This window comes from Corvus hawaiiensis, chromosome 3, assembly GCF_020740725.1.
Source record: "Corvus hawaiiensis isolate bCorHaw1 chromosome 3, bCorHaw1.pri.cur, whole genome shotgun sequence".
Taxonomy (NCBI): Eukaryota; Metazoa; Chordata; class Aves; order Passeriformes; family Corvidae; genus Corvus; species Corvus hawaiiensis.
The window spans coordinates 97,383,694-97,410,441 of NC_063215.1; the positions used below are offsets into that span (position 1 = coordinate 97,383,694).

General features: G+C 35.9%; 1 protein-coding gene across 3 annotated transcripts in view; it reads right to left on the reverse strand.

The window, feature by feature from the left end:
• Positions 1-26,748, reverse strand: part of USH2A (usherin) — a 388,094-nt gene that overhangs the window by 324,179 nt on the left and 37,167 nt on the right. For all 3 annotated transcript variants that reach the window (XM_048298182.1, XM_048298180.1, XM_048298181.1), the window contains exons 8-13: positions 23,768-23,989; positions 22,370-22,463; positions 15,342-15,537; positions 14,441-14,571; positions 4,030-4,225; positions 153-794 (exon numbers count right to left, since the gene is read on the reverse strand). In XM_048298182.1, coding sequence (XP_048154139.1) covers positions 153-794; positions 4,030-4,225; positions 14,441-14,571; positions 15,342-15,537; positions 22,370-22,463; positions 23,768-23,989 — 1,481 coding nt within the window. The remainder of the gene's footprint in view (positions 1-152; positions 795-4,029; positions 4,226-14,440; positions 14,572-15,341; positions 15,538-22,369; positions 22,464-23,767; positions 23,990-26,748) is intronic.

Below are 26,748 nucleotides of genomic sequence, written 5' to 3' on the forward strand. Positions count from 1 at the left end.
TCACTTAACACAGGAAGAAACAGAAAAAGTAATAACATGTCAGAGACATGTCAGACATGAAGCTGTTTAAACACACATTAAAAACTGTAGGAAATGATAACAAACGAATTAAAACTTACTACATCAAATCGATTGTCTCCCAAATTCCTTACCTGGTTTACACTCGTCACACCTTCTCCCCTGGCGCTGAGGCAGACAGACACACTGCCCAGAAATATGGTCACAAACTGTTCCTGCCAACGTGCCCAGAGCGTCACAGTCACAGGGCTGGCAGCCGCGGACGTTGCTCATGCTGAGGTTGTACGCATGCAGCACGCACTGACTGCACCGAAGGCCAGTGACACCAGCTTTGCAAGGACACTGTCCTGTCGATTTGTCACAAAGCAGAGAGCCATTTACTGTCCCTGCCTTCTCACAGTTACATGGCAGACAAAGAAAGGAGTGACTTTTCTGCACTCTGTAGTACCCATCCAGGCACTCGTCACAGCGCCTTCCCCCGATATTTGGTTTACATGCACATTGCCCCGTCCTCGCATCACACACGGTTCCCGAAATCGACCCTGCAGCATCACATTCACAAGCCTTACAACCAGTTACACCCAGCCCATAAAAGTTGTCCATGCAGGTGTCACAGAGAAGCCCTTTTACTTGCTCTTTACAATTGCACTGCCCGGAGAGAGGGTTGCAGAATTGGCTCACTGAGCCGTGGCTGTTGCACCAACAAGGCTCACATCCATCTTCATTAGAATATCTGAGAGCTTTAAATCCAAAATTGCAACTATCACACCTAAGACCTGGAAAGAGAAAAGGAATTAATAAAAAAAAACCCAAACCTTAAAAGCTATTAATTTCATTTTTAAAAAGGGTAAGTTTACTACACTTGAAATAAAAAAAAGGGAGGACTAATATTCTTCACCAACATAATTAACAGGAGTGACAAGGCTGCACAAATCAATTGAGTAACTGTGGCATCCCAAAAATCTGTTTACTTTTCCAATTTGTTTCAGAAGCAATGTCTTTCTGCTGGCCTCTCAATACAATTTAAGATACTTCTGCAAGAGATTCTTTGTAACATTTCTAAGACAAAGCAGAATTAATCTCTTTGTCCCCCAGAACAGCACCTGTTGCACAATCAATGCCTACGTGAACTCTTCACCCTATATTGTAGAAATGCAATACACAGAGAATTGCACTGGGCTCACAATCTGTTCTGATAATAGTTTAATATATTATATTAAAACATTAAATATACACTAGGACAGCACAAGTTAGACTAATTATAACAAATTATTTGCTTAACACCATAGTGCACTTTTACCATTGATTGCATTTGTTAGTCTTTATTGTTAGCCCTTACCGAAAGCAGAAAATATTTTCCATAATCCAAAATGAAATATTTTTATCTAAATGATTTAGTTAACTCTGCAGTACATTAAAACAGAAACCCTTTTCTTCATGCTTCATCCTGTAGTTTTATTAGCCGTGTTTTCAAAGTCAACACTTGCTTTATCCCTGCCCCAAGGGATGGCATTTATATGTTAGTTTATAAAATGTACATTACGAGAAAGCAAACTAGATTATTATACGAAAAATGCAAATTCAGTTATGTATTTTTCCCTTGTAGTAGGAAAATCCTTCACTATGAAGCTGTGACTTAATTGTTTCATATAGGAAAATATAAATACAATCTTCTAGCAAAATATTGTCATCATTTAAAAAAATACAAAACCATACAAAAATACATCTAGCAATGTAGAAAAATAAAACTAAAAATGGTAGGGAATGCATTATATATATGGATAAAAACTCAAAAACTCCAACAGAAGGCGAGTTCCTTTAACAGTGATGAATGACTCACCTAAGGCATATCATTTAATTTCAATAAGGAAAATAAAAAAGGACCACTATTGCTGCAAATTTTAAAAATAACTGTATTGTTAACAAGAATTATGACTCATTTTGAACTATTAAAATTGGTCTACATGGATTCATATCATATCAGTTTTAAAAATATGCGCAGTGCTTATTTGAATATGCCATACATATTCCTGACAGGTAATCTATTCCTAACGATACTGAGGAAGGCCTACAGGGCATCACATTCAATGTTAACAAGTACAGGGGAGTTAGCACGCTTGGCATTTAATTCACATTCTTCTACCTTTTTATTCTAGATGAATGACCTACTTTAATAAAATTATTGGTGCTAATGTATTTTACTGGTGATAGAATCATTAGTAAGATTTAACAGTTGTGTTAACTCTAACAGTTCATGTTTCATAACACTGCATTCCATAGTTGCATTTTTCTGTTATCGTGTTTGTTTAAATAGATAAAATGGCAATAGACAGATTGCTCTCAAAACCAATTTAGAAATCCAAAGAGGAAAGCTCTCTGGTAAAGTTTGCTGCACATGTTTCGATATACAGAAGCTTATTTACGATTGGTTTGGAAAATAAAGAGAATCTAGTCTGGAAAGAATTAGGTCTTTACTCGGCAAACAAACACTTGCATAACTACAGACCCCCATCATAGCTACAGATAAGTAAAGAAAGCACAGATCTACACTTTTTTTTTAATAACTATTCCAGTGAAAATAAAAACAATTCTTAATGTTTTCATGAGGGGGATAAAATTTAAATGTAGACAACCAAGTATGTGAGAACCAGACTCTGCGCTTCTTGTCTGCCAAATTGCCAGAGAGTTAAGAAATGTTTTCCCAAGTTCAAATGTAAAATGTGGGCAAAGAATATATAATTAAGAATGCTCTGAAGTCCTTTTTCTTGAAGGTAGAGAAAGGGTTTAAGATGTACAGAGGTTATTTTTCTACTCTTAGCACCTTTTTTATTGTATGAAAAATACAGCATTCCACAGGAAGAAGGACTGAAACTGTTCAGGCCTCAATCTGTTTACAGCTGTTTTCTTATTTGTTGTTATTCTGCATTTTCTTCCTTCTTCTGATTTCCAAAAGCAACAAAGACTTACAACATTACAAATGAGTCAATGTTCACAAGTGAGGGTATATATAATATCAAATATATTAACATGTACTTGAACATTATTAATGCAACCCAGAACCTGGTTAGGGTGAAGAAAAAATAGATTACTAATTCTGTTAATAACAAAGCAGAAAGGAATTTTTCTTTTTGAGACATATGTATAGTCTGAGACACGTACAGTTACCATGCAAGGCTCACTTTATCAGGAAATTCTCCTTGCATAATATTCCCATACATCAACATTTCAAAGTGTATTATATATACTGTGTATTTTGGGCACTTGATAAATTTTGTCCTTATGTGGCTGTGGCTCCCCTCAAATATGCTGGAAGTAATAAATTGCTATAATCAAATCTAATTTCTGAAAAATACCTGTGGGAGTAACAAACAAAAAAGCACGTCTTGTAAAAAAAATGATAAATAACACAGAAGGTAGCAGTTTATTATAATCAGCTTGGCATTGAATTACAAAATTAAAATTATGTGGCCCTTGATAACTAACCCTAGCTATGTACATGATCTGTGGAATTATGTTGACTTATTTTGCATTTCATAGGAACAGTTCAAAGAAATATAATAGAAAAAAATTGATAGATTTATCACAAAGGACCCTGTAGCACAGAATATTTTGAGAAAAAAATCCATTTATTTTGGTCTATTAAGAAAACTAGCATGGAAACAATTTGCTTAGAACTCATTAAGTATAAAATACGTTGAAAAAGTGTTAATTTACTAAAAGAAACATCTACGCAGTAAGCAAATTACATTATTTCTGTGACTTATTAGTATGGAGCTATGTAAGCTAACGTAGCTATGCCATAAAGGAATTTCTAAAGGGTTGATTAAACTAAGCTTCAAGCTGTAGTTTGATAGAATTATTAAATTAATAATTTTCCAACAGTTAATTTCACTCATTTTTGCAATCTGCCTTCAGCAAAGAAGCTTTCTATACCTTTCATTTAGAAACCAAGTGTGTTTTATTTCCAGAGAAAACAAGAAAAATGGCTCCAAACTCTTACATTACACATACCAATAACATTTGTTTTGCACTTGCACTGTCCTGAATTTTGGTGACAGGTAATATCTCCATTGACTGTCCCAGAGGTATTACAGTTACAGGGATTGCAGCCATCAGGGTTTGACTGTTGCAGATTGTAGAATCCTTCCTGGCACTGATTGCATTGTCTGCCAGACACATGTCTCTTACAATTACACTGGCCTCCAATCTAGAAAGATACAAAATATTATAGAATGATGAACATATCTATTTTTAGATGATACATTCATTAGCTACAAGAATGGGAGTGTGAGGTGGGGAGGAGAAAATTTTAAATGGAACAGAAAAGAAAAATAAGCCTGTGAGCATTTTTTTAATTTGTTGAGAGAAGGGAAAAAAGAGAAATGTTGAATGAGCGTAACTATTCGACTTTTGAATAGAGTTTAAAAGTCCTGTTCTTTCAAAACAGAAGGGAAAAAGAAGTGAGTAAACAATGCGGCCGTATTTACCATCTGGACAGAGAACCTGCAAAGAATATTTACGAAACAGCATTGTATACATGGTAACTTCTATTAAAACAAGTCTTTTTTGAATCACAGTTACCATAAAGAACTGTCATCTTCAAAGGTCAAGTTTTGCATTTTTTGTTCTGCCCATATGCTTATTTATTTTAGTGAAAACGTTAATTAATGAAGCAAAATTGAAGGTTTTCCTTTCTGATTACTCATCCAAAGTACATTTCCTCTCCCTTTACTGAAGGATGTGATCCAACAGGCTCAGCAACTGAAAACCTCTCCCTCTTTTCTTGGTTCAGCTGGGATCCCAAACATTCCACTTCAGTGGGGGTATGTAAAGGTGCTCATCTTCTCCTTACATGTTTAGCATTACTATTCAGGAGGAGCTGACACATCCTCTGTTATGCCTGGACCAAGATCTGAGAGTACGAGTCTCACATCTTGTGCACGATCTAAGGGCTCCCGAAAAGCTTCCTCAGTTTCAGACCTCTGAAAGCCATGGCAAAACCCCAGTCTCTGCATTCATCACTTTCCAATGTGGTGGGGAAACAAACCACAGGGAAAGAGCAACAGCACAGGGATGAAGAAACAAAGACACTGGTTAAGGCACAACATAAAAATAATACCAGGGGATCAAAGCAACACAGAGATGGGAATTAGCAAAAGGTTTAGGATTCATAATCAAGGAACAAAAAATAACTTTTATACCTAAAGTGTTCTGGGAAACGCAGAGATGGAAGCAAATAGAGAAACTCTGTGTTATAAGGAATTTTCTTTGGGTCACTGTATTTTTTTAGTGCAAATATTTACAAATATGAAAAAGTAAAGTAATTCAAAACAATATTCATCTATGTCATCAACAGATGTAGTTCAATGTACTTTGCTTTTAGTTAGTTATTGAAACAAAAATTTCTCTTAACAGTTGCCTTTTTAATCTTTAATCCATGAGTCAAGTAAAGCTGATACAACAGTAGAGACAAAGCTACTTGGAAGTTCCACTTAAAGTAAATATTATCACACCCTCAAATCTACAATGAAGCTCAAAGCTTTATTAATACAAAATAGAGTATTTCAACATCTAATAGTAAATTCTTAGTGCAGAAAATACAGAATAGAAGTTAGAGAAGCATGTACTCCTAACCCCCTTCCTCTTAAAAGGGTTCTGTAGTCCATAAAATCTCTTTAATATGACTTCTTGATAGGGATCTATTACTGATGCATCAGCCTTATTTTTCAGGATGATGTAGATATTAAAAAGACAGGACAACAGCAAGTACAAGAAGAGTTAAAAGACCACAACACCAGAAAACACAGCAACAAGGATTTTCAAGTCAATTCCCTTTTAGACTGGATTTGATCTAGATATTTAGTGTATTATAAGAGACCCAGTCATGCATCATAGCCATTCATCAGAGAACTCACACGTGAAAAGCAACTCTGAGTTTAATCCTAAATGAAGAAAAATACCCAGTTTAATGCATAACTGTAAAAGAAACATTTTTTTGTGTTAGCGATCGCAGCATACAAAGGTTACACAACAGCACTCAACTCACACCCAAAAAAACTTTGAAGTTACTCCAAAAGCTACCACAGGAAGGAAAACATTACATGCAAAATGTCATCTTCAATAAGTGAAAATAAGATCAAAATAGGAAGCTAAATAAGAGAGGATAACCACCACCAAATTTTAAAACTAGAGTAAGGCAACACAAAAATGAGCATTTAACAAGCAACATGCCTAAAGAATGAAGGAAAAAAAAAATTAAATGTCAGAAACAAAGGAAGACCACCAGAGAATCAGTGGGGGCAATTAATAATTAAGTGGTATGATCAGCAGATTCAGAGTGGACATCGAAACTTTTCACTAAAAGATAAGTGCAGCATCAGTAACAGGCTACCCAGAGGGGATGTGGAATCTCTATTCCCAGAGATATCAAGATTTATCCAGACAAAATCATGACTGACTGGATATAGCACTGACAACAATTCTGCTTTGAGGAGAGCAGATGACCAACTAAAGCTTTTATGATTATGTGTAGCATTCAGGAAAGAGAACCACAACAGAGATCACAAAGAAAGTCTTCCACGGCTCTTCACTATGAAAGGGGTGCTACCTTTTTATTTCAGGAAAGGTTTTTAAGACTGATTTAAAACCAAAAACATCAGAAGAAAAATATTTTAGCAAAATCTCATCTGTTGAAAAGTGACTACACCTGAGACTGAAGTTCTAGATGAACCAAAATATAAAATCATTGAAATAATTATTTAAATCGGCACCATAAAAAAGGAGTAAAATTACATCAATCTCCTTAAAAGGCTGCATGGAAGTTTCTGAGATCTACATTCTAGTAGGCAGTTTTGTATTATTATTCTACATTCTACTAAAAATTAAAATGATATATTGGAAAAGATTGGTACTTTTTTCCCCAAAGGAAAATCATGCTACATGATACTACTGCATTTCTTTAAGTCAGCAACATCTTAATATATCACATACACTGAACCAAATGGATGATCAAAAAGTCAAATTAATTTCTACATCAAGAAGTACAAACTTAATGCCTGGGGAAAATCAACACTGACTATAGGTAGACAGTGGTAAGTCCAAAATTAGCTGCTACCACTCAAGAAAGAAGCTGTTAAAGCTGCTCCATTTCCCCTACAAATCATTTGGAAGCTCTGAGGCCATTAAAAAGACAATAAGAATACTGGGATTATCAAGAAAATAAGTGAAAATTACACAGGAAGTCTCATTCTGTCATAAAAATCTGGTTTTTATCAACTCTTTACATAATTTCTGTATCTGGTTACCCTCGCTAAAATAAGAGGTCACAGAGTGAGTAGAATAAGCAATGATACAAAAGAAAAGACAATAAAGACTTTACAGTTTGGAAATAAAGGACTGAAATAAAGGGAATGCATGGCTACATAATCATAAATGTCTTATAGAATTAACATTCTTTTTTTCTCAAGTTGTAAGATAGAACACCTAGGAAATTCTAAGTAAACTTAAAGGAATTAATTGCTTTAAAGATTTAGTTAGATTAATTCCATATGTGGACACCAAACGTGGCTACTCAGATGGAAATCCTGATTTTAGCACAATTAAATAACTGAAATCTAGAAAAGCACATCACAGCAGGATCATGCTTCTGGTAACTATCAGAGAGGATAATGTGCCAGATGAGTCTCAGCATAGCTGTTCTGATCCTGAATATGGGGAAACCTGTGGCTAATTGTGAGCAAAGGGTAGGTATTTCCAGATGCAACAAGGGAAAAATGTAGATTACTAAGTGCTAAAAGAAGCAAAGAATACCAGTATCTTCAGTATAATTTTGTGTCAAGCTATTACAAGAAGCAGTAATTTTCATCATATGCACTTGCAGAAAATGTATGTCCCCAAACTTAATGTTAACAGGGTAAAAAAAAATTATGCTTGAAGAACAAATATGACTCTTCAAACAACAAAGAAGTGTCTGGCCAACTAAAAGAATAAAATCTTATCCAGGAACCAGCCACCAAAACCATTTGCAGAATATTTGGGCTTAATCTGGGGAAAATTTGACTTAAAAATGAGAAATATAGAAAAATAGTATCTTTAATTTCTCTGTACAGACAGAGAAGCATCAAAATAACCTGTGAAATGCTTGGCAGTGAATACTGTTTCAAAGATGTTGCACATGCTGATAAACATTGGTAACACCGTAGAAAAAGATGTACCACAGGTTATAAACGTGGAAACCTAAAAAATGGGGAGAACAAACCATTTCAATAACTACATAAAAATCCAAGTGAATTATGAAGGAAATAGGCAATTTTTGTTATTACTGTTATTATTTCTGTAATTCTAGCTTATTCTGGAAACTATGGTATCATTGAAAATACTGGCAGCAATGAATATTTAAAGATTTTGTTAACCAGAATTTCACCAGTTGTGCACTGGAGATACAATTGAAACTTCCCCCTTTCCCCAATTCAAATGTTATCTGCCATTTAAGGAAAAGTACTTCAATTTTCTATAACTGGTACTGGTTATAGAAGAGCAGAAAGCAATCTGTGCTCCCATTACTTATGCCTGAGAGGCCTGGTTCTGACCCAAACAGTCAGCAGACAGAAACAGCCTGTGTATTAACATGACCATGACCTGGTACTAAATCACTGATGGAAAATATCTGTCTATACTGTTCACTCTGAAAATGAACCTGGCCAAGCATTACTACCAAGTGGTGGTGTGTCTTGGGACCTAATAATTACAACTGTCATTTGATACAGAAAATCACTGATGCTCAGTTCACATGTATCCCTTCTGTCGTTTATAATTGACGTATGAAATACACATTATTCCTATATCTTTGAATGTAAACACTTACAGAAGGTATGCCAGCAACCTTCTCCTGCACAAACCACACCTGCAGCCTCACTGCCCTTAATCATTGAATCCAACTCCTTAAGGCTTCTGAATTTTAGATCTACTGAGCAGTTCAGCTGCTTTAGACTCTAGTGATACCACTCATTAATCGGGGGACCGTTTAACCGAACACATCACATCTAGAATGACAAATTCAAGGTGAAGCCTATTCAGAAACTCTTTCAGTGTCCAGTTACTAAACTGATATGAGGACTTAACAAGAGATTTAAGCACTCAGGACAAGGGGTGACACGTTCCAAAGACTTGTCTTCATCGTTGCTTGGAGTACAGCAAACTGTTTAGCCATAGCACTTACCTAGTAGATATTCACCATGTACAGACCATAGTATCCGAAATATAACTTCTGACTACTTAAACTCTTGTTGGCCATAGGAATTCTCACAGCATAAATCGCAATTTGCTGAAAAAATCATTTGCCTAAGCCTTTCTGAAAGTTAAAATCAACTTCTTCTCCTTGGATATGCCTGTAATTTCAAATTGCTATTCTTTGGTGTCTGTAATAGAAGCAACATACTGTCAAAAATGTAATCAGAAAGTCTCTCCAATTCTGGACAATAAATGTGGTATGAGGCTTGATCTTATGAAGTAAAACAAATAAAGCTGGCATTTGAAGTTTCTTTTTCCAAAGTTAACTTCCATGTTTAAAGCCCGAAACAGCTGACAAAAATAACCTTTTATAATTGGCCAAGTCGTTACTAATTTCAATTATTTACTCTCTAGCAGCTCAGAAGCACCTTCCCTTGACTCAATGCAAGTTTTAGGGCATTGCAAGACTCAGGGGTATATTTAGGTCTGGCATGAAATTCTTTCTGTTCATCCTGCCATCACCAGTTTTGTAATTGATTGATATCGGTCTCAATGTTCTGCCTTTTTGATATAAATGCTAATCATGTATTTCTCACTATCTTCTTATTTGATACAAATTTGGCAAGGACCCCAGCACCTAGTTGTCTGCAGTCTCAGGAAGGGGGAGCAAGGAGGTTGAGGACTTTTCCTTTCCTTTTCTTCAGTTTAGGAAATGAGAATGGTACAGTGTGCTGGCTCACACACATAGGTTAATGGTCTGACACCAAATACCTGAGAGTATTCTTGGGATGTCAGCTTTGGGAACTGAAAATTGAATAAGCAGCAATAATGAAGTTCCTTTGCACTCCCCTGATATCTCTTCTTGTCATCACGTACAATGACTTTCAAAAGTCAGTAGCTTTCTACTACTTTTGCTCAAAACGTAAAATGAGGCATTTACCCTCTGCCCACAACACTCCAAGGGGTGGGATGAACCAAATCTCACAAATAAACTCTCACAGAAAACCAGCATTTCCACTTTACAAAATCCATCAGAAACAAAGCCATAGGATTACAGAACATAAAAAAGCTCATTTTCCCCTCATTTTAGCAATAAGGTTAAAGGCCTTCCATTAAGGGAAATCCAGGATTCAGAATACACACAGTATTTGATAACTTGATTTTTTATGGACTCCACTATGCACAATATTTTTCATTGACACATTTGCACCCTTTACATTCCTTATTCTCTTTGGTATATCTGTTGACTGAAATCCCCTTAATTAACTGCTTTAACCTATGTTCTTCCCCTCGCAACACACATTGCATTTATTTATTTATTGTCAATCACAACAAACGGGTTGAAAACTGTGTAGATGGAAAAATGAAAATGGGAATGCTCATTCTAATTTTAGATAAAAGAATTAACTCAGAAGTGAAAATAGAAATAGAGATACTATTTTTGTTTTGTGTGTATATATATATAATTTTTAAAAACCAGTATTTAGGGAGTGTGCAGAAAGGTGAAATCTGAAGTCTGTTCAGATAGTTACTTGGCAGTACTGGAATCTGCTTTCATGTGACTCTTCAGAGAAAACAGTAACTAATATTTTGTTCATTTTCTTGCCTTAGAAAGAGTTTTCTTGCAAGATGAGACAATACAGCTGCCACCTTGACAGAAGGCAATTAAGTCTTTGCAACTCCAAACAATATCCTCTGCAGGTAAAATACAGCTTCCTCACAACAACTAGTGCATGATACATATTTATTTGGATGTTAAGAGTAAATTTTTAAAAATCAGCAAAAGCTGAGTAAAGAAAGATGACTAAATTGACTGAGACCAGGATGTTACTTCCAAAAACTAGGTAAGGGCAATAGCAGCACTTTCAGGTTTGCCTAAAAACAAATGCCCAGAAAAAGAGTGCTCTTTTTCCCCAGCATTATATATGCCTTACTATAATAGAATCATGACAGGACTACCAACTGCCATGCCTGATAGAATATGTAAGCATTTGTAGAGCAGTCTGGGTAAAAAGCAGCACAGGAAAATGAGTAAAGGACTTTAGTATGAGGGCCAGAAGAAATTAATCTCCAGCTAAAGCAAGAATGAGCACATCAGCAGTGTCCTGGTAGAACTTTCTCATGTGTGAATGGTTAGGGAGAAAGGAAGAAGGCAGCCAATTCTTTCACTCATAAAACTCAAGCACCTCGAATAGTTCATCTGGACTTCCTGACTGATTGGAGTATTTCATGACAAATGCTCACAAAGAGGATGCAACCATCTTTTCTAGAATGATTAAACATCAATAACCAGCAAAGTGGACAAATTTTATCAGGCTGTAGCAATTCTCTCTTTTACTCACCAGTCTCAAAGGAAAACCTCACTCTGCAAAAACACCTACTGAATTGCTCAGGGAGGCACTGCTACACCACTCTCCTAAAATCCCACTTGTTGCTGTAAGCCATAAAGTCACAGTTTTGAAGTTTTACTGTGTTAGTTTGAACTTTAAAATACAACTGAAGTTACACAGTGATCTGTAGGTGGACGTGATCTTCAGATGTATGAGAACTGAGAAATGCTGCAAGGGAGAAATGCTCCATACCTACATGCATTTCTCACCAAGGGTAGAGTGCAGAAGAGGCATAAAGTTTTCAGTCCAAAAACTGAGATGGGAGCAACTGTTACAGTCAGCTCTTCTACACATCTTGCAAATTATCAGCATGAATAATACTTCATTTGATGAGTAAATGCTCTTTCTGTGTGATTCAACAGATTATTTTGTGATTCAAGGGATTAATTTTGGAACTCTGTACCTCTTGGAACTTAGTGACTAAAGTGGCACTTTGCAAAAAGAAAAAAAGGTTGATGATCTGAAGAAAGTGATGAGTTATGCAGTAAAAGCGTATTCTGCCCCATTTTTGGCAAATTTCCTTGAAAATTATCAATGTGATGTGACAATTAATTTTCATGAGTAGGGTCCTTATTCCTTATGATTCCATCTTCCACAGGTCAAATTTGGAAACACTTCCTCCAATGATGCCTTCCTATTTCATGCAATTCATTTCAGCCTTTAGTCCCCAGCCTTATTAATCTATTCTTTAATGCCTCTCAATCATTTCTCCCTGCTCTGCTTCTACTGCAGCAATTGATGCTTTATTGAGCAATACAGTCTCCCCCATTTTTCCCATTTTATCTCCCTGTCCATACTTTCATAGTCAAGCATTATCAACATTCTTGTATATTTAAGTATAAAGCACTGATTTCTGTAAACTACTGTTCCTCTGATTATTAATAATCAAAGTTAAAGCTGATTTAGGTTAACATTTCACCACAAATCCTGCATACATAAATTAACATTTGCTTTCATTCCTCCTATGTCTTGAAAAATAGTCCTAACATTGATACCTGTGTTTTGCAAGCTTTTTTTTCCGCTTCTGTGTTACTGGCAGTGTGTTACCTCAGAAGACTGAAAATTATAAAATAATTTCTCTTTGTAATACAGTGGACTGTTGGGGAAGATGAAACAGGAAAGCCTTATAAATATGATTGCCTGACAAAAGATTTTGAGAATATGAAAACTACAGGCAACATCGAAATGAAAGCCACTTTTGAAATACCAAGTCTTAGTTACTGAACAACTGGAAAACAATGGTATGGCCGACTGAAGGTAATCCCCTCTTGATTGAACAATACCCTCTGCTTGCAGACAGGTCCAAGGGTCAGAGCAGACCCTACTAGCTCAGCAGAAGGGGTCCAAAGAGTAGTTTTTAGAAGTTAAGATGTAACACTCTATGGTAATATAAGAACTCTTATAGGCTGTATGTAAATGCTATAGGATTTGTATCTTGTATTAGATTGGTTAGTGACAATTAGAATATTCAGTACAGAAGATGATTTATTGTATTGTAACCAAGAGTCCATTCCATTCTCATTACTCTCTCACACTCTCATTCCTCTCTTACTCTTCGCACACTCTTACTCTCTCTCTCTCTCTCCTTACTTACTTGCTTACTCTCTTGCTCTCTTGGGCCTGCTCAGAGCTGCCAGCTGCAGCTCTAAGCAGTGCCCCTATACCCACGCCCTTTGCAATAAACCGCATGTCCCAAGATCAGCCTATAGAGATCTCTCGTCTCCGACCGTCCCGAGCGAACCCACTGAGTCCCTACAGTGGACTATTTTAAAAAACATATTGTGATAAATTTGCATGTCACACAGAATATGTACCAATGCATGAGTCCTGTGAGGTGCACTGAGTCAAACTGGGCATGTATCTGTACCACTGTAGAACTGAGGAAAATACAACAGGATCCACAAGAGTTCACCGTTAAATAAAATGCAGGGACAAGAGACATATGACAAAAAAAACTAGAGATGGCTTTACTAATAGAAGTCTTGAAAAAAGAAGAGACAGGAAAAGTGGCAACAAGCTGAAGAAGTTCTATCACATTTACCTGTAGAATAAGTTCTACCTTTAAAATAAATTTCAAAGCAATTATTTCTTCCCTATTCATAACAAAATTTAGATTTTGGCAATAGACAGAACATATGTGAATAGAACACAAACCACAATGTATCTTTAGTATATGTTCCAGATTTTAAACACTTTTCCTGCTTTTTTTCCAACATGCATGTTTTAAAAGTTACAGATAGATTAGTTATTGGACTAGACAGCTTGCATGTCAATGAGGTCCATTGGTTTAAAAAGCATAGCTGACGGTGTTCTCTTTTCAGCATCACTTTGTGGGTTTCTTTTCTTTTTAATGGACTTTATAAATTAAAAGGGAGATCAATCCTTGTCTTATTACAGGGAAAAGTAGCTTAATTTTAGTTCAATTTCAGGCTCGGCTTATTGCCTGAATTTTCAAAACCTTTTAGTAACTTCAAGACAATATCAAGACCTTCAAAAACATTCAAAACCTAGATGCTTTAACATTACTGAGTGCAGAGGTAGCATCCCAAAACTACTATTCATACAGCATCTTTTATGTCTGTTGCTGATCTAGATGAGTAACTCTTCAGCAGTACATCTCAAATTCCTCTCTGTTTTCTCAGCTTTCAAATGTCTGATGTAAGTCAATTATCATTTTGAAAAGGCTGAACTTAAGCATTTTTTAAATAGACTAGTTACCACCTGAATACACTTTGTAAAATCTTATGGCTGTCTACCCAGCTGATTGAAATGTTTTCTCCTTTTTCTCTATTGAGGCTACTTACATTATCACACAGGAGGCTCTTATTTTTGGTGCCTGTTGCATAACAGTCGCAGGGTTTGCAAACATCAATGGCTGAAAGATCTGCACCTGCTTGTCTGTAATGGAAATCCTTGCACAGCTCACAGTTCCTTCCTGCATGAAAGAAAGGTTATGCATTATGGCTTCCAATTCATTAAAATTAGCTGTATAATTCAAAATTAAAGACTATTCCTTTGAGAGAATTCTATAATTTTCAGGACGTCCATTTTAATGCACCTTTCATCTCTACCTGCCAATTTAGTGATCCAGAGCATATGAAACAATGAACCTGTTACAAACTATGTTTTACTCCATTAAACTTCCATCTGTTATATAATACCACACTTATATAAAAGCTGTGCCATGCAAATGCCTATACATTTTTTTTGGAAAAACTGAACCTGAAACTTTTCTTTTTTCTCTTTATTAGATAAAGCCAAGAAAACTGAAGTAGTAGAGATTTTTTTTAAGAAGTATTCAAATATACTACCTACCTTTATTCAATAAACAAGAAACTAAAATTAGAGCAAAATTTGACAACGTTTTTAGATGTTGTCTGTAAAACCGGTCCAGTAAGTCTGTACTTTGGATTTAAATGCCCTAGCACATGTAATGGGAATAGCTTTGAAACTATATGTTTTAATTATTTATTAGAATGTGTTTTGCATTAAAGTTTTTATACAAGATTGGATTAAATTTTACAGTATTTTCCCATGGCTTAAGAACTGACACCACTGTTGTTACTTGACTATCTGAATAGTTTAAAAATATATATACATGAGAATTCATTGGACTGTCAGCCATGGAGCATTACTAATTTCAGCTGACATAAGACTTAGTCAAAAAGGATCTGTAAAATAAACAGTCCGTTCTCTTTGACTTACCAGCTGTGTTGTGCTGACAGTTATCACACACTCCGCCACCGCCTCGGTGGTGTTCCTGAGGAAAAGGATCCATTGCTAAGTCATAGTGGCAGCTTTCTGCATGGCTGTAACACTGACATGGTTTGCAATTATAGGCATGAACTTGGTCACCTGGACGAAAAGGCTTGTCATTGTACAATGGCGAACAGCGATCACACTGAAATAAATCAGAAAGAAAAGAAAATGCTGCTTCTTAGACGTATTTCTTCATCTCACGAGTTTACTATTATAGTCTCTATGTTTGTATTTTTTTCTGTGTTTTCCCCAATTTAAATATTAATAATATTGGGTTTAGACAAAAAGTGAGGAAGCACAAAGGGAAATAACAAACCCAACATTTTTAATTATTATTTTAACCTTTTAAAGTAATTTTAAAAACAGAGTAAAACAAAGTAAAGTGGGCAGAAGATCAAAATGTTAAGAATTTAGATATTCAACACGGGCTAACATCCTGAGACTCAGATTTACTCAAACCTTTAAAGATGCAAAATGGTGTTTGCTGTGTTTATGGCACAGAAGACATTCACCTAATCCATCAATTTGGATGCATTTTAAACAATGTCTGTTCTTGTAATTTCTAACATTGTAATAGCTGTAGTTTGTACTACTATCATTTGACCTCAAGAGTGAAACAAAAGAAGCAAAATATACTGCAATCATAAGTTCAGTCTTTCAGAAGGAATTTAAATGCTTCAAAATAAGTTGCTTCTGTTAAGCATTTGGGTAACATTTTTTTTTGGGTAACTTCCTTCTTCAGTTTGAGAAGCATGCTCATCTTTCTTCATGGCTGTCATTCCAAGCACAGTTATAATTATTTATTAATGTGTCTATATCACCTATACCCTGAAAACTAGGAAACTGTACCAAAGTTTCTAAACTGTTTCACTCACAGCTGGTGATGGGAAAGCATCAACTGTAAAATAAACTGAATTAAAAACCATAAGCTTAATATACTCCAAGAATTGCAGACCAGTCACAAATTATAACAAAAGCCACTTGGGAGAGAAAATGAAAGCAGAAGAATTTATCTGTTGAAATTTAGTTTTAATACACGAAATAAAAAGTAAGCAATAAGGCAGCAATAACCAATGGACACTTTTCTAATCTGTTCAAAACAACAGAAACACACAATATCACCACAGTGAGAAAAAAAAAGGAGCTTTCAGGATGAAAATTAGCAGGGTTCCACTTGAGACTGAACTCTGGCCTTTGTTTATCAGAGCAATCGCTGCCTAATCGTGATTATCTCATTTTAAGTGCACTAAGGGCAACACCTTGACTATAACTCTTCACAAGTCACATAGCTCAAACTTATTCAAGTCCTTCCCTGGTTTACATCCGTCTCCCCTCTCTCTCCTCATTGGGAAAAATGAGCATCACACAGCACCCAACAACATGAGACAGGAGGGTTCATTCAGGCATGGCACAACTTGGGAAGCACAACAAAGAAACAAGCTACCAGCCAAGCTATCCAGCTCATGCAGCTCCCTCCTCCCAGCATGTCTATGGAAATATGTCCTCCTTGAAAGGAAAACAGCGCAGGAATAGCTACCAACCTGCCAGCCCTGAGTTTCCATTTGTGCATGGCCAGCCACACGGCAGCTGAAAGCATTCATCATCTCATTTCAGATTTAATCTTGGATCAGTTACTTTTGCACACCTGTGCTTGCACCTATTGTTAAATGACACACAAGCATGAAGGAGTAAGAGAGAAAAAGATGGCATCTGATTACATAGCATGGAGCTTCTATGAAACATCTCTTGTTCTGCGACTTTTAAAACTTTGACAAAACTTTAAAGAATTGTATAATTACTAAGTTTGGAAAAGACCTTTAAGATCACCAAGTTCAACTATTAACCTAACACTGCCAGGTTCACCACTATACCACGTCCCTGAAAGCCACATCTACACACTTTTAAACACTTCCAAGGACAGTGATGCCATCACTTTCCCTGGGTAGCCTGTTCCAATCGCTGACAACCCTGTCAGAGAAGGAATTTTTCCTAATATCCATCGAAATGTTCTCTACTGCAACTTGAGGTTATTTCCTCTTGTTCTATCACTTGCTATCTGGGAGAAGCCATTGACTCCCCCCATCTACAACCTCCTTCTAAAAGTCTTGGCAAAAAAAGCAGCCATTCAGAAGTTGGCAATGAGTGTGAAACATTTGTTCTTCTAGCAGTTGTCACACCTTCATGCAATAAAAATGAGCACTGGTTCCCCCACCTCACCCTGCTGTTTGTCACACCTTTATTAAATTAAGAATTGCATTTAACTTCCAGACCTCCAGGGCTGAAGTTTCACTTTTGGTAGCATGATGATGGCCTGAGGCCATCTTCAGGCCTTCATTCACCAAATCTAAACTCTGCATTTGTCCAAAGCATAGCAATTGCGATTTGCAAATCGAGAGATTTGGGGTCTGGTTCTTGGCTACCACATGTAAAATGGATAGGTACATTTCCAAAAAAGCACTTGACAAGGTCTAGCAGATTTACAAAGGATGTTAATGCTTAACAAAACCTTTCTCCATAATTGTAAAACCCAGAAACATGTCATTATTCTCAGTTACAGCTAGGCCCTCCAGAAAACATGTTATATATGTGGTTTTCCCTTTGGCCAATAACAAGCATGCCTTCTTGATATACAGTATCTGAACTACTCACCTTTTGTGAAAAGTTTCCTGAGAAAACATCACATGGAGCCAGGTGGCCAAAATACCAAGCTTAACTTGGCCCAATTCATTAGTCTAAAACTACGATTAAAAAGTGATTTCCAATAATTCAAGATTTTTTTTACTAAAATTATTATTTTAAAATTTAACTTCAAGATTCCTGAACCCAGCATACTTACAGAAAGATCACCAGTGACTTCAGCCTAAGCCTTTATGTACCAAGTTCATTTTTAGGCCCTAAGAATTCTGAGAACAGTGCCTCTGAAGAAATAGTCAACAAATATCCAAAGAAATACTTCAGAAGGCAACAGTAACAATACTTTAAAACTCGCAGTAAGTCATGATTAACTAGAACCTTCTACTCCAACACTTTTTAAATATCCTGCTGCTTGCCTCTCAAGGGCATCCTTTTTTATATCTATATATTTTATGTGGAATTAATTTCCTTTTTTTTCTTTTTGTAACCTATGTAGGAGTTTGCAGCCCACACTCATCAAAGCTCAGTTGCAATAAACAGTGTACATACACACCTACAATACTTATAAATATGCTTCTGTAGTACACATTATCAAAAGTACACTATTTAAAAATCTGATGAAGTGATGCCAAGGTTAGATTGCCACCTTCTCAGGCATTTTGAAATGCTGACTTGTCTTTGAAAAGCTCCATTATATTTAGCACCCACATCCATGCTGCCCTGGAAGTGTTGACTGTAATGGGGTAGCTAATCATATACAATTTTTTCCTACCTACCAGATCCTCTTCTGTATCCAACCACTATGCTTTTACTCCCTTTCATTTCCTTAGCCAAATAAATATGGCTTGTAGGGTATACCTATTTTGGCATAGACTGCTCTAAAGATAGTCTTAATTTCCTCATGGCTTTCACCAGCACCCTCACTACAGCATTTGACTATCTACCAAGACTACATGTGAACTACCTCTGTCTCTTGTGAACTCCCCAAAGATCAAAGAGCTTTTAAACTTAAAAGCCAGGTTTTACTAGGGGAAGAAAAAAAAAAACCCACCAAAATTAGAACATTCTAAGTAACTCCAAGGGACCAAGAAGGACAGAATAGAAAAGAAAGGTGTCTTAGGGACTCCATCCCAAAGGCTCCATGTACCAAAAAGTGCAATTTTTGCTGGCTTGCTTGTTTCTACAAGCGAGAACTCTTTTTTATTGAGTATAATGTGGTTAATATTTACAGCTCCTCACGTACTATTTGTGATTGATTCCAACATCTAACATGATACAGATTGACCTTTAACTAAGGTTTACATAGATTCCTTCTGTAACAACATAAAAAGTCTTATTTATTCAATTCTTGATAAATCAACATATGCCATACCCAGTTTCCAGACCTCAAATGTTTAAGACCATTATTTGCATGGAAAACTCTGAAGACCTGAAGTTTTTACTGCATCCAGTCAATCTCTCACTTCCATTCATATCTTCTCAAGCATTTATCAGAGTTGTTTTATTTATTTAAAATTCTATTTTCTATTATGATTTCTATAATTATTCCTGTACATTTCACCATTACCTCTCTCTAGTAAGTTCTATATGATCGATTTAAAAGAGGCTCTGAGGTTGCAATGTAAGGCTGACCTTGCTTGACTGTCTTGTTCTTTTATGTGCTGTTTCCAGCTTTTCATGTGACGGCTTGGAAAGTTTTTGAACATATTATTATGTTCAAGTCTACAAATTAATCTTTGCATATAGATGTTAACAAAATCTGGACTCCACTCTCGGTCCCTCAGTTTCCATTTGCAAAAGGCAGAGCTATTTCCCAAAGTTGGACCCAAGGCATTTACAGAATCATTTGTAAATGAAGAAGCTGAACATTTTTTTTCATAAAATGAAAGACAAGCTTTGTGAGGATTAATTTCCTCTTTTTTCATAATCTTACCCCTCAACATCTGCAAATAATTCTTAAGCAACCCCTTCTTCCCATCATCTCAGATTTCATAGCAACATATTTCATCATCATTCTTCACCAAAATGGAACTTAGGAAAAAAAAAAAAAAATTCCATTTGGTATGTCAAATTTTATAACATAGTGATGCAAGTACCTAGACTAAGATTACTATTTGTAACAGTTATGCAAACTTTTCATTTCTGTGCTTTGCTGCACAGCAGCTAGCCAGATTGTATATACCAGATAAATTCAAGATGGTAATTTTAGCTGTATTAAGTGTAAATGGGACAAAAACATACTCTGCCATATGTAAAAAGCTTTTCAAGGATCTCTGATTTCTGGTCCAAGATACTCAAAAACCCACCCTAAAGTGAAAAACTTTCTTATAGCTCCTCAGTTCTGGTGACTTACTCACGGCTAGCACAGAACTGACATTAAAAAAAGGCTGCTTGCTGATACTGCTCTTTCTTCTCAAAAATATTTTCCTTTTCTCTACCAAAAAAGTTATAGTTGGAACCTTGCTTCATCAAAGGCTGACTTAAAGTAAAAAAATTATATAAATAAATAATTTTATTTTTACAATTCCTAATTCACTAGGGTGGGAGCCAAAGAAACAGGTCTAAATCTATAAGACAGAGTTTTATCAGTGCCAATGATAGTCAAAAATCAGGATGGATTTTGGTTTTGCTGTTAAGTGCTAGCCCTACCAAAAAAAAAAAAAAAAATCAAAATATTTAAGCTGTTTGGATTCCATGTAAATCTTTGATAAAATTCAAAGTATTTAGTTATATATTTCCAAATACTAATTCTATTACTACTGCTACTTTATTTCATATTTAATAGATACTGACACTGTTATTAAAGAATGAGAAAAATAATTAAACAGCAACCTTATTGTACTCTGAATTGATACAGTTAATTCAAGCACCTCAGTTATAGTTACAATGCCTATATGCCAAATCAAAGATGTGACACTCAGTGGAACAACACATTAACATTGACAGGAAATATCTGATAAGGCAGATACATCATTAAAATGTATTTGGTTTGTTTTCACAAGGTAGCATAAGTCTTGCAAGAGTGCTTGGTGAACTTCCAGATCTTATTAAATATTTATAATTAATCCTTACAAAGTAACATTTCACAATGTGTGTTCTAATTAAAGGGACACCGTCAGCTTGAATTTTTTTTTCTAATTTGACCCATCTAAAAACTCAAAATTTCTGTTCAAGTCCCATTTAGACTGTAGATCCTTTTCCTTAAGAAGCGAGAAAACTTAGATCCCCTATGAAATTTTACAAAGATCTTTCACATGATCATAAGCACTACATCAAGTACTCTGAGGTTACTTCTCCTCACTCTGTTCCAGCAAGCACAGACTGCTTGGGGGTTTTTTTGATATGTGATTAGTCTCTCGTTTGCTACTGCTGTTGCTATTCCACATAACGCCTTCTTAATTTTTAGAAAGGCTATTTCCAAAAGGCATAAACATAGCAAGGAATATAACATGTACTCACAATGGAAACCTAACATTCAGTGAGATTGAGGGACTCATTCCTTTAACGTAGCTCACTCCTTCTTAACCTCAACTTCTTTTCCTTTTTTTTTTTTTTTTTTTTTTTGAGATAAATAATTAATCTAGGGAATCTTTTCTTTGAGCAAGTTCTTTCTACTCACACATCATGGTTCTGCTTTTGTTAAGTTGTATGTGAACAGCTTCCATCAAAACCAAAGTCCGCATGAAACAAGTGCAAAGTGGTACCATTATCTTGAGCTTCCCTCTACATATTTATCTAGAATACCATGACTTATAGTAATCAACCCCATTTTGGTTCTTCCATGGCCAGGAATTATTAAACTGTTAGGGGAAAAAAAAGGAAAAGTATGATTTTGCATTTATGCTGCTTTGGATTGCATTATGGACCACTTGAACTGTCTCCTTTCAAATGAAACTAAATTGGAAGCTGAACTCCAGGACTTTGCCTACTCCATTCTAACTACTGAATGGGTCTGGAGTCTATAGGAGCAAACTAAAACTACCATGGAGTAGTACCTTATTTCTACAGGACTCTTGCTAGTTGCTACAGCAGGCAGAGACAATCTTTACTAGATGCTCACAGTCTAATCTCAGGTTTGCATCTAAAGTTTGAAAGTGGCATAATCTCTAACAAGAAATCAAACCCCTGAACACAACACTCCTAATGGTCTGTGGTGGAATGGCTTTTGGTGAGGATGGAGAGTGGAATATATCTGTTTCATTAATTGATGCAAATCTGCTACAGAAAGCTTCCCTATAAAAGACAAGGCTACACACACATACACATACTCCTTCCCTGGACTAAAATCCCAGTGTTGAGGCTGTTCATAGGTGGCACAGATAGACAAAGGAGAGACTCACATTATTTCCTTCTGTGTAGCTTTCCTTGACGCATAGGCACCTGTATGGTTTCATAGCTGTGTCACAATCATCAGCATGGCCATGGCAATTACACCTGAAAGAACAATAGGTAGTGTCTAAAGTTCAAACATGAAAAAACATCTTTCCAACAATAGATTACACAGTCAAAAAGTCAATTTTGTGTATTACATAGTCTGGTTCTTTATTAAGAACAAATAAATGTCACCAGAATGTTCTTAGGTGAAGTAAACTACAAAAGACTACTTCACTCAATATATTTTTAAGCATCAACAATTGCTTTTCAAGAAAATAAAAATGAACATGTAGTAGGAGCTACTCTTGCCTTATATGATACGTAATGAAAACTGTATTTCAATAAGTAACATCAATATGTAAAATTTTATTAAATAAATTATAATTATTCATCAATATTAAGACTTCCAGTTCATCTCTAGTTTTTCAAGAAATCTTAACCATATCAGGAATAATTTTGCATTTTAACCCATTTTATCTCAGTTAAAATGTCCATTTCTTAATAAAATAAAATCTGTGTAGAGTCTTAATTAATAGCCAATAACCATACCACTCTACCTGAAGGGCTGCTCTTCTGGAGGCATGGCATAGTTCTGCAAACTTCAGCTGAAATTATTTTACTGTTATATTGTCACTGAGATAAAGTTCTTTTAGTAAATGCATTATCATAATACATCTAAAACAATAATCAGAATATATTAATAACACAGAAAATTTTACAGTAAACATGACTTCTAACAGGGTGCTTTCTCTCAAAATGAGAACTACCAAAATAATTTCAGGAATAATAATACTTACAAATCTGCACCATATGCTTCTTAGAAACTATTTCATTGCCAAATTTGCATATTATTTACAGGGCATAATTAGTCCTTTCACAAGACAGCACACTTATCATATACAATAAAGTTGTCAGTCACAGATAATACAACAGTTTTACTGACAGCTACCCAATTTTGAAAGGAAAACTCCAACTAAAACAAAGAATGAGCTCTGCATTGACTGTTAAAATTGCCATGTCTGAGAATCTATAGCTTGGAAGAGTTACTAAAGTAAAGCAGAAGCCATCATTTCAATCATAAGCCTTTGCTTAGAGGCATTGGTAATTCTAAGGAAAGGATTGCTTTTGACAGATTTGTGTAATAAGTATAATTAATTGTAAAATAACATGTGAGCAAACGTTTTTAAAAAACAGTACACCAGTCATTTCCAACTGGATACACTACTTCAGACCAACTTCCTTTCTCAATCATACATGTAAAAGCAAAACAAGTTGATCAAATTTTAGGCAGGTCCTTACACGCTGTGCACAGCTGTAATAGCCACAGGCAGTGCTAGGTATGGGAAGAGTCATGGAACACTTACCTTCCACTGACTGTAACTTCATTAACTCCATAGTACCTATGCCTAAAATTGACCCAAGGTTCAGTAGTGTGATACTGGCCGTGGAGATGAATCCTCAATTGTGTAGCTTTTACAAATTCTTGGAGAGATGGAGTATTATAAAAATCATTGTAACCAGGTCGGTGATTTGGTTCCGGGGTAAGAACACTGAAAGTTAGATTACCACGAGAATAGGGTGTAAAGCTGTTTAAATAGAGAGGAAAACAAATTAAAATCAAAATACTACATATTTTACAGATTCTGTCTTTTACACCCTGTTTCTCAGAGAGAGTCTCAGCTGTCCATGGTGGTTTCATGCTTTCTGGGTAAAAATTCTTATCTCAGTGGATTCCCAGTCATCAGAGTTCAAGAAGGGGAAAAGAATGTCCTCTATATGTCTGTTTTGCCCTAAACTACCATGCTCCTCTCCAAACCTAAAGTTTCCAATTAAAAAAGTAAAGCCTTTAGCAGGCAACTTCAAAATATGATTAAAGTGTGACTGATACAGTGACATCTGCACACATTTTCAAAATGTTTAACCCACTGTCCTTGAGAAATATGAACTAGGCTTGAATCACATAAGGAAATCATTCATTCACAATAACACAATAATTAATAGGCTCACATTGTTAGTAATATACCTGCTAAACACACATAAAAAACATACAGAAACAATTGCTATATTTTGAATTCCAGAGTCACAGGACCATATCATCTCACTTGATGAGCTAGCAGAGTTAGAAACACATGCCACCTTCCAGAAAGTGAAGTGCAAGGTAATTTAATGGAAAGCAGAAAGATTGAGAGTAAAGCTGCCTATTTAAGCCCAGGAAGGGGAAGGACAATCCTGAGAATTCAAGTAAAGCTGAGTAAACAAGTAAATATAAACTGCACATTTGCACAATTTGGTATGAATCACATCATGTTGGTCTATGTGCTGGGCACAGTTTAGCCTCTGGAAGAGAGAAGAATGTCTGCTTATTTGCACATCTACATGGGATCATTAAAAATAGGTATCCCCACGTTATCACCTGGCACCTGACATGCAACATTCAAAAAATGTCACTTCAAAATATGCCAGTTTTTGAAAGATGAGATTTCTAGTTAGGCTAGGTCTGCTGAGACACGCTCTTCTGTCTTCATGAAGGACCTTTGAATTTCCTGTGCTCCTAATCCAGGTCAGTGCTTCACAAAAATCTCAGTGGAATATATCTGTAAGTTTCTCTGGATGATTATGTCTTCTCTTCCCCTCCACAGAAATTTAAATACAGTATTTTTCTTCCATGATGTATAGAACTGCAACGGAAATGTTTAGACAGGTACAAATGGGAGATAAACAACACCATGTTGGTATGGAAGCATCAGAAGGAACAGCAGAAACACTGTAAGGCTGATGGCAACTAGATAAGCAGGTCATCAAGATTTTAGAGCATCTACATGCAGTCTCTCAGGAAACCAGGAAAACAAAGGAGATTCTAAAATAAGGGTCAGCCAATATTCAGACTAAGCAAAGATTCAAGCCTCTGACAGGGGGATAAAAGACAGTGAGCAACTCCTAACTTACATAGGTGGTACAGGATGGAGAAACAAAAACCTTAATCACTTTCATTTCCTAAAGGACACAAAAAAGAGTCCATTCAGTACTAGCATCTGGTCACCAAAACAAGAACCATCAAGTTACGGTAAGGATTTCAAAGCCAAGGTCATTTGCCTTCCATGTAAACCCAGGGAATCCTGGACAGGCCACCAGAACACAAGGGCACTGGTGTCTAAATCCTGGACAGACAATCTGGACATGTCTTGGCAGTTACAAGTTTGTGGGTATGAGAGAAAGAGAGAGAAACAAGTTTTGTTTTACAATAAAATCCTCCAGGGAACTCTGTTACACTGCTGACATAAATTTGGAGCATTGTTTCCACAGTAACTCCTCTTTGAGCACACAGAATATTCACCAATATGTCTTATCATTTAAAGCTTTCCAAACATCAGCCGTACCCAAAAATAACTCATTTGTATCACTTCCTATCATCATTTACATTCTAACTGATGGTGAGAAACTGTGCTGCTTAGAAAACATTAATGGAAACAGTTCTTACTTCACTCCTCAGTTCTTTTTAAAAATTATACAAATACGTATTTTTGGGGTGAAAGTGGTATTACACCCCACTTGGGTTATTTTATCCAAAAACATTTGTCTTAAGATATTTCCCTTCTCCTCTACCCTCTGGTCCATGTATCAGCAATAAAGCTCAGAGTCCTTTGCTGAAAAGTAGTGTAACTCAAATGACCATATGCTCCTCTCCTCAGAATTCTGAATTCCTGGAGAACAGACAAAGCTGCTGACACTTGAGAAGTCTTAGAAAGGTAGCAAAAAGGGAAAAAAACCCCAAAAAAGCTAAATGCCTACAGCACCTGGTAATGTATTTTCTCACTGATTTCCAGCCAAGTACTAAACAAGCCTAATACTGACCGGCATCTGAACTCAGGCAAGAGAGAATGTATTTGAATAGATGTAGTGGTATAGATTCAATTCTATATATTTGTGTGTGTACATACATGCATGTGTGTTTAAAATGATAACATAGTAACTATTATACATGTTATACACTAGGTTTATGAAATGTTTATATTATAAAGCTTTAAATTTTCCTATGATTAATTGAGAGTAAATGGGCTTGCAACATACTTCTAAAAGGCACTAATCCTTCTTGCCCCTCTTCCACAGTTTTATATTGGCTCTTGCTTAGAAAGATGAGAAAGCTTCAAGATACCATTTTCAACCCATTTCTTACATGTCTTGAATGAACACTAGCAGGGTTGAACAACTGGCTTTTGTACTTCACTTTGGCCTCTTTCCTAAGCTTCAGAACAAGTTGCACTCCCAGAGATCAGAAGGTAGACTTTCACATTCACGAGGCAGTTTGAAACAATGTTGTATCAGCACCTTCCTCCACTCATCCTCT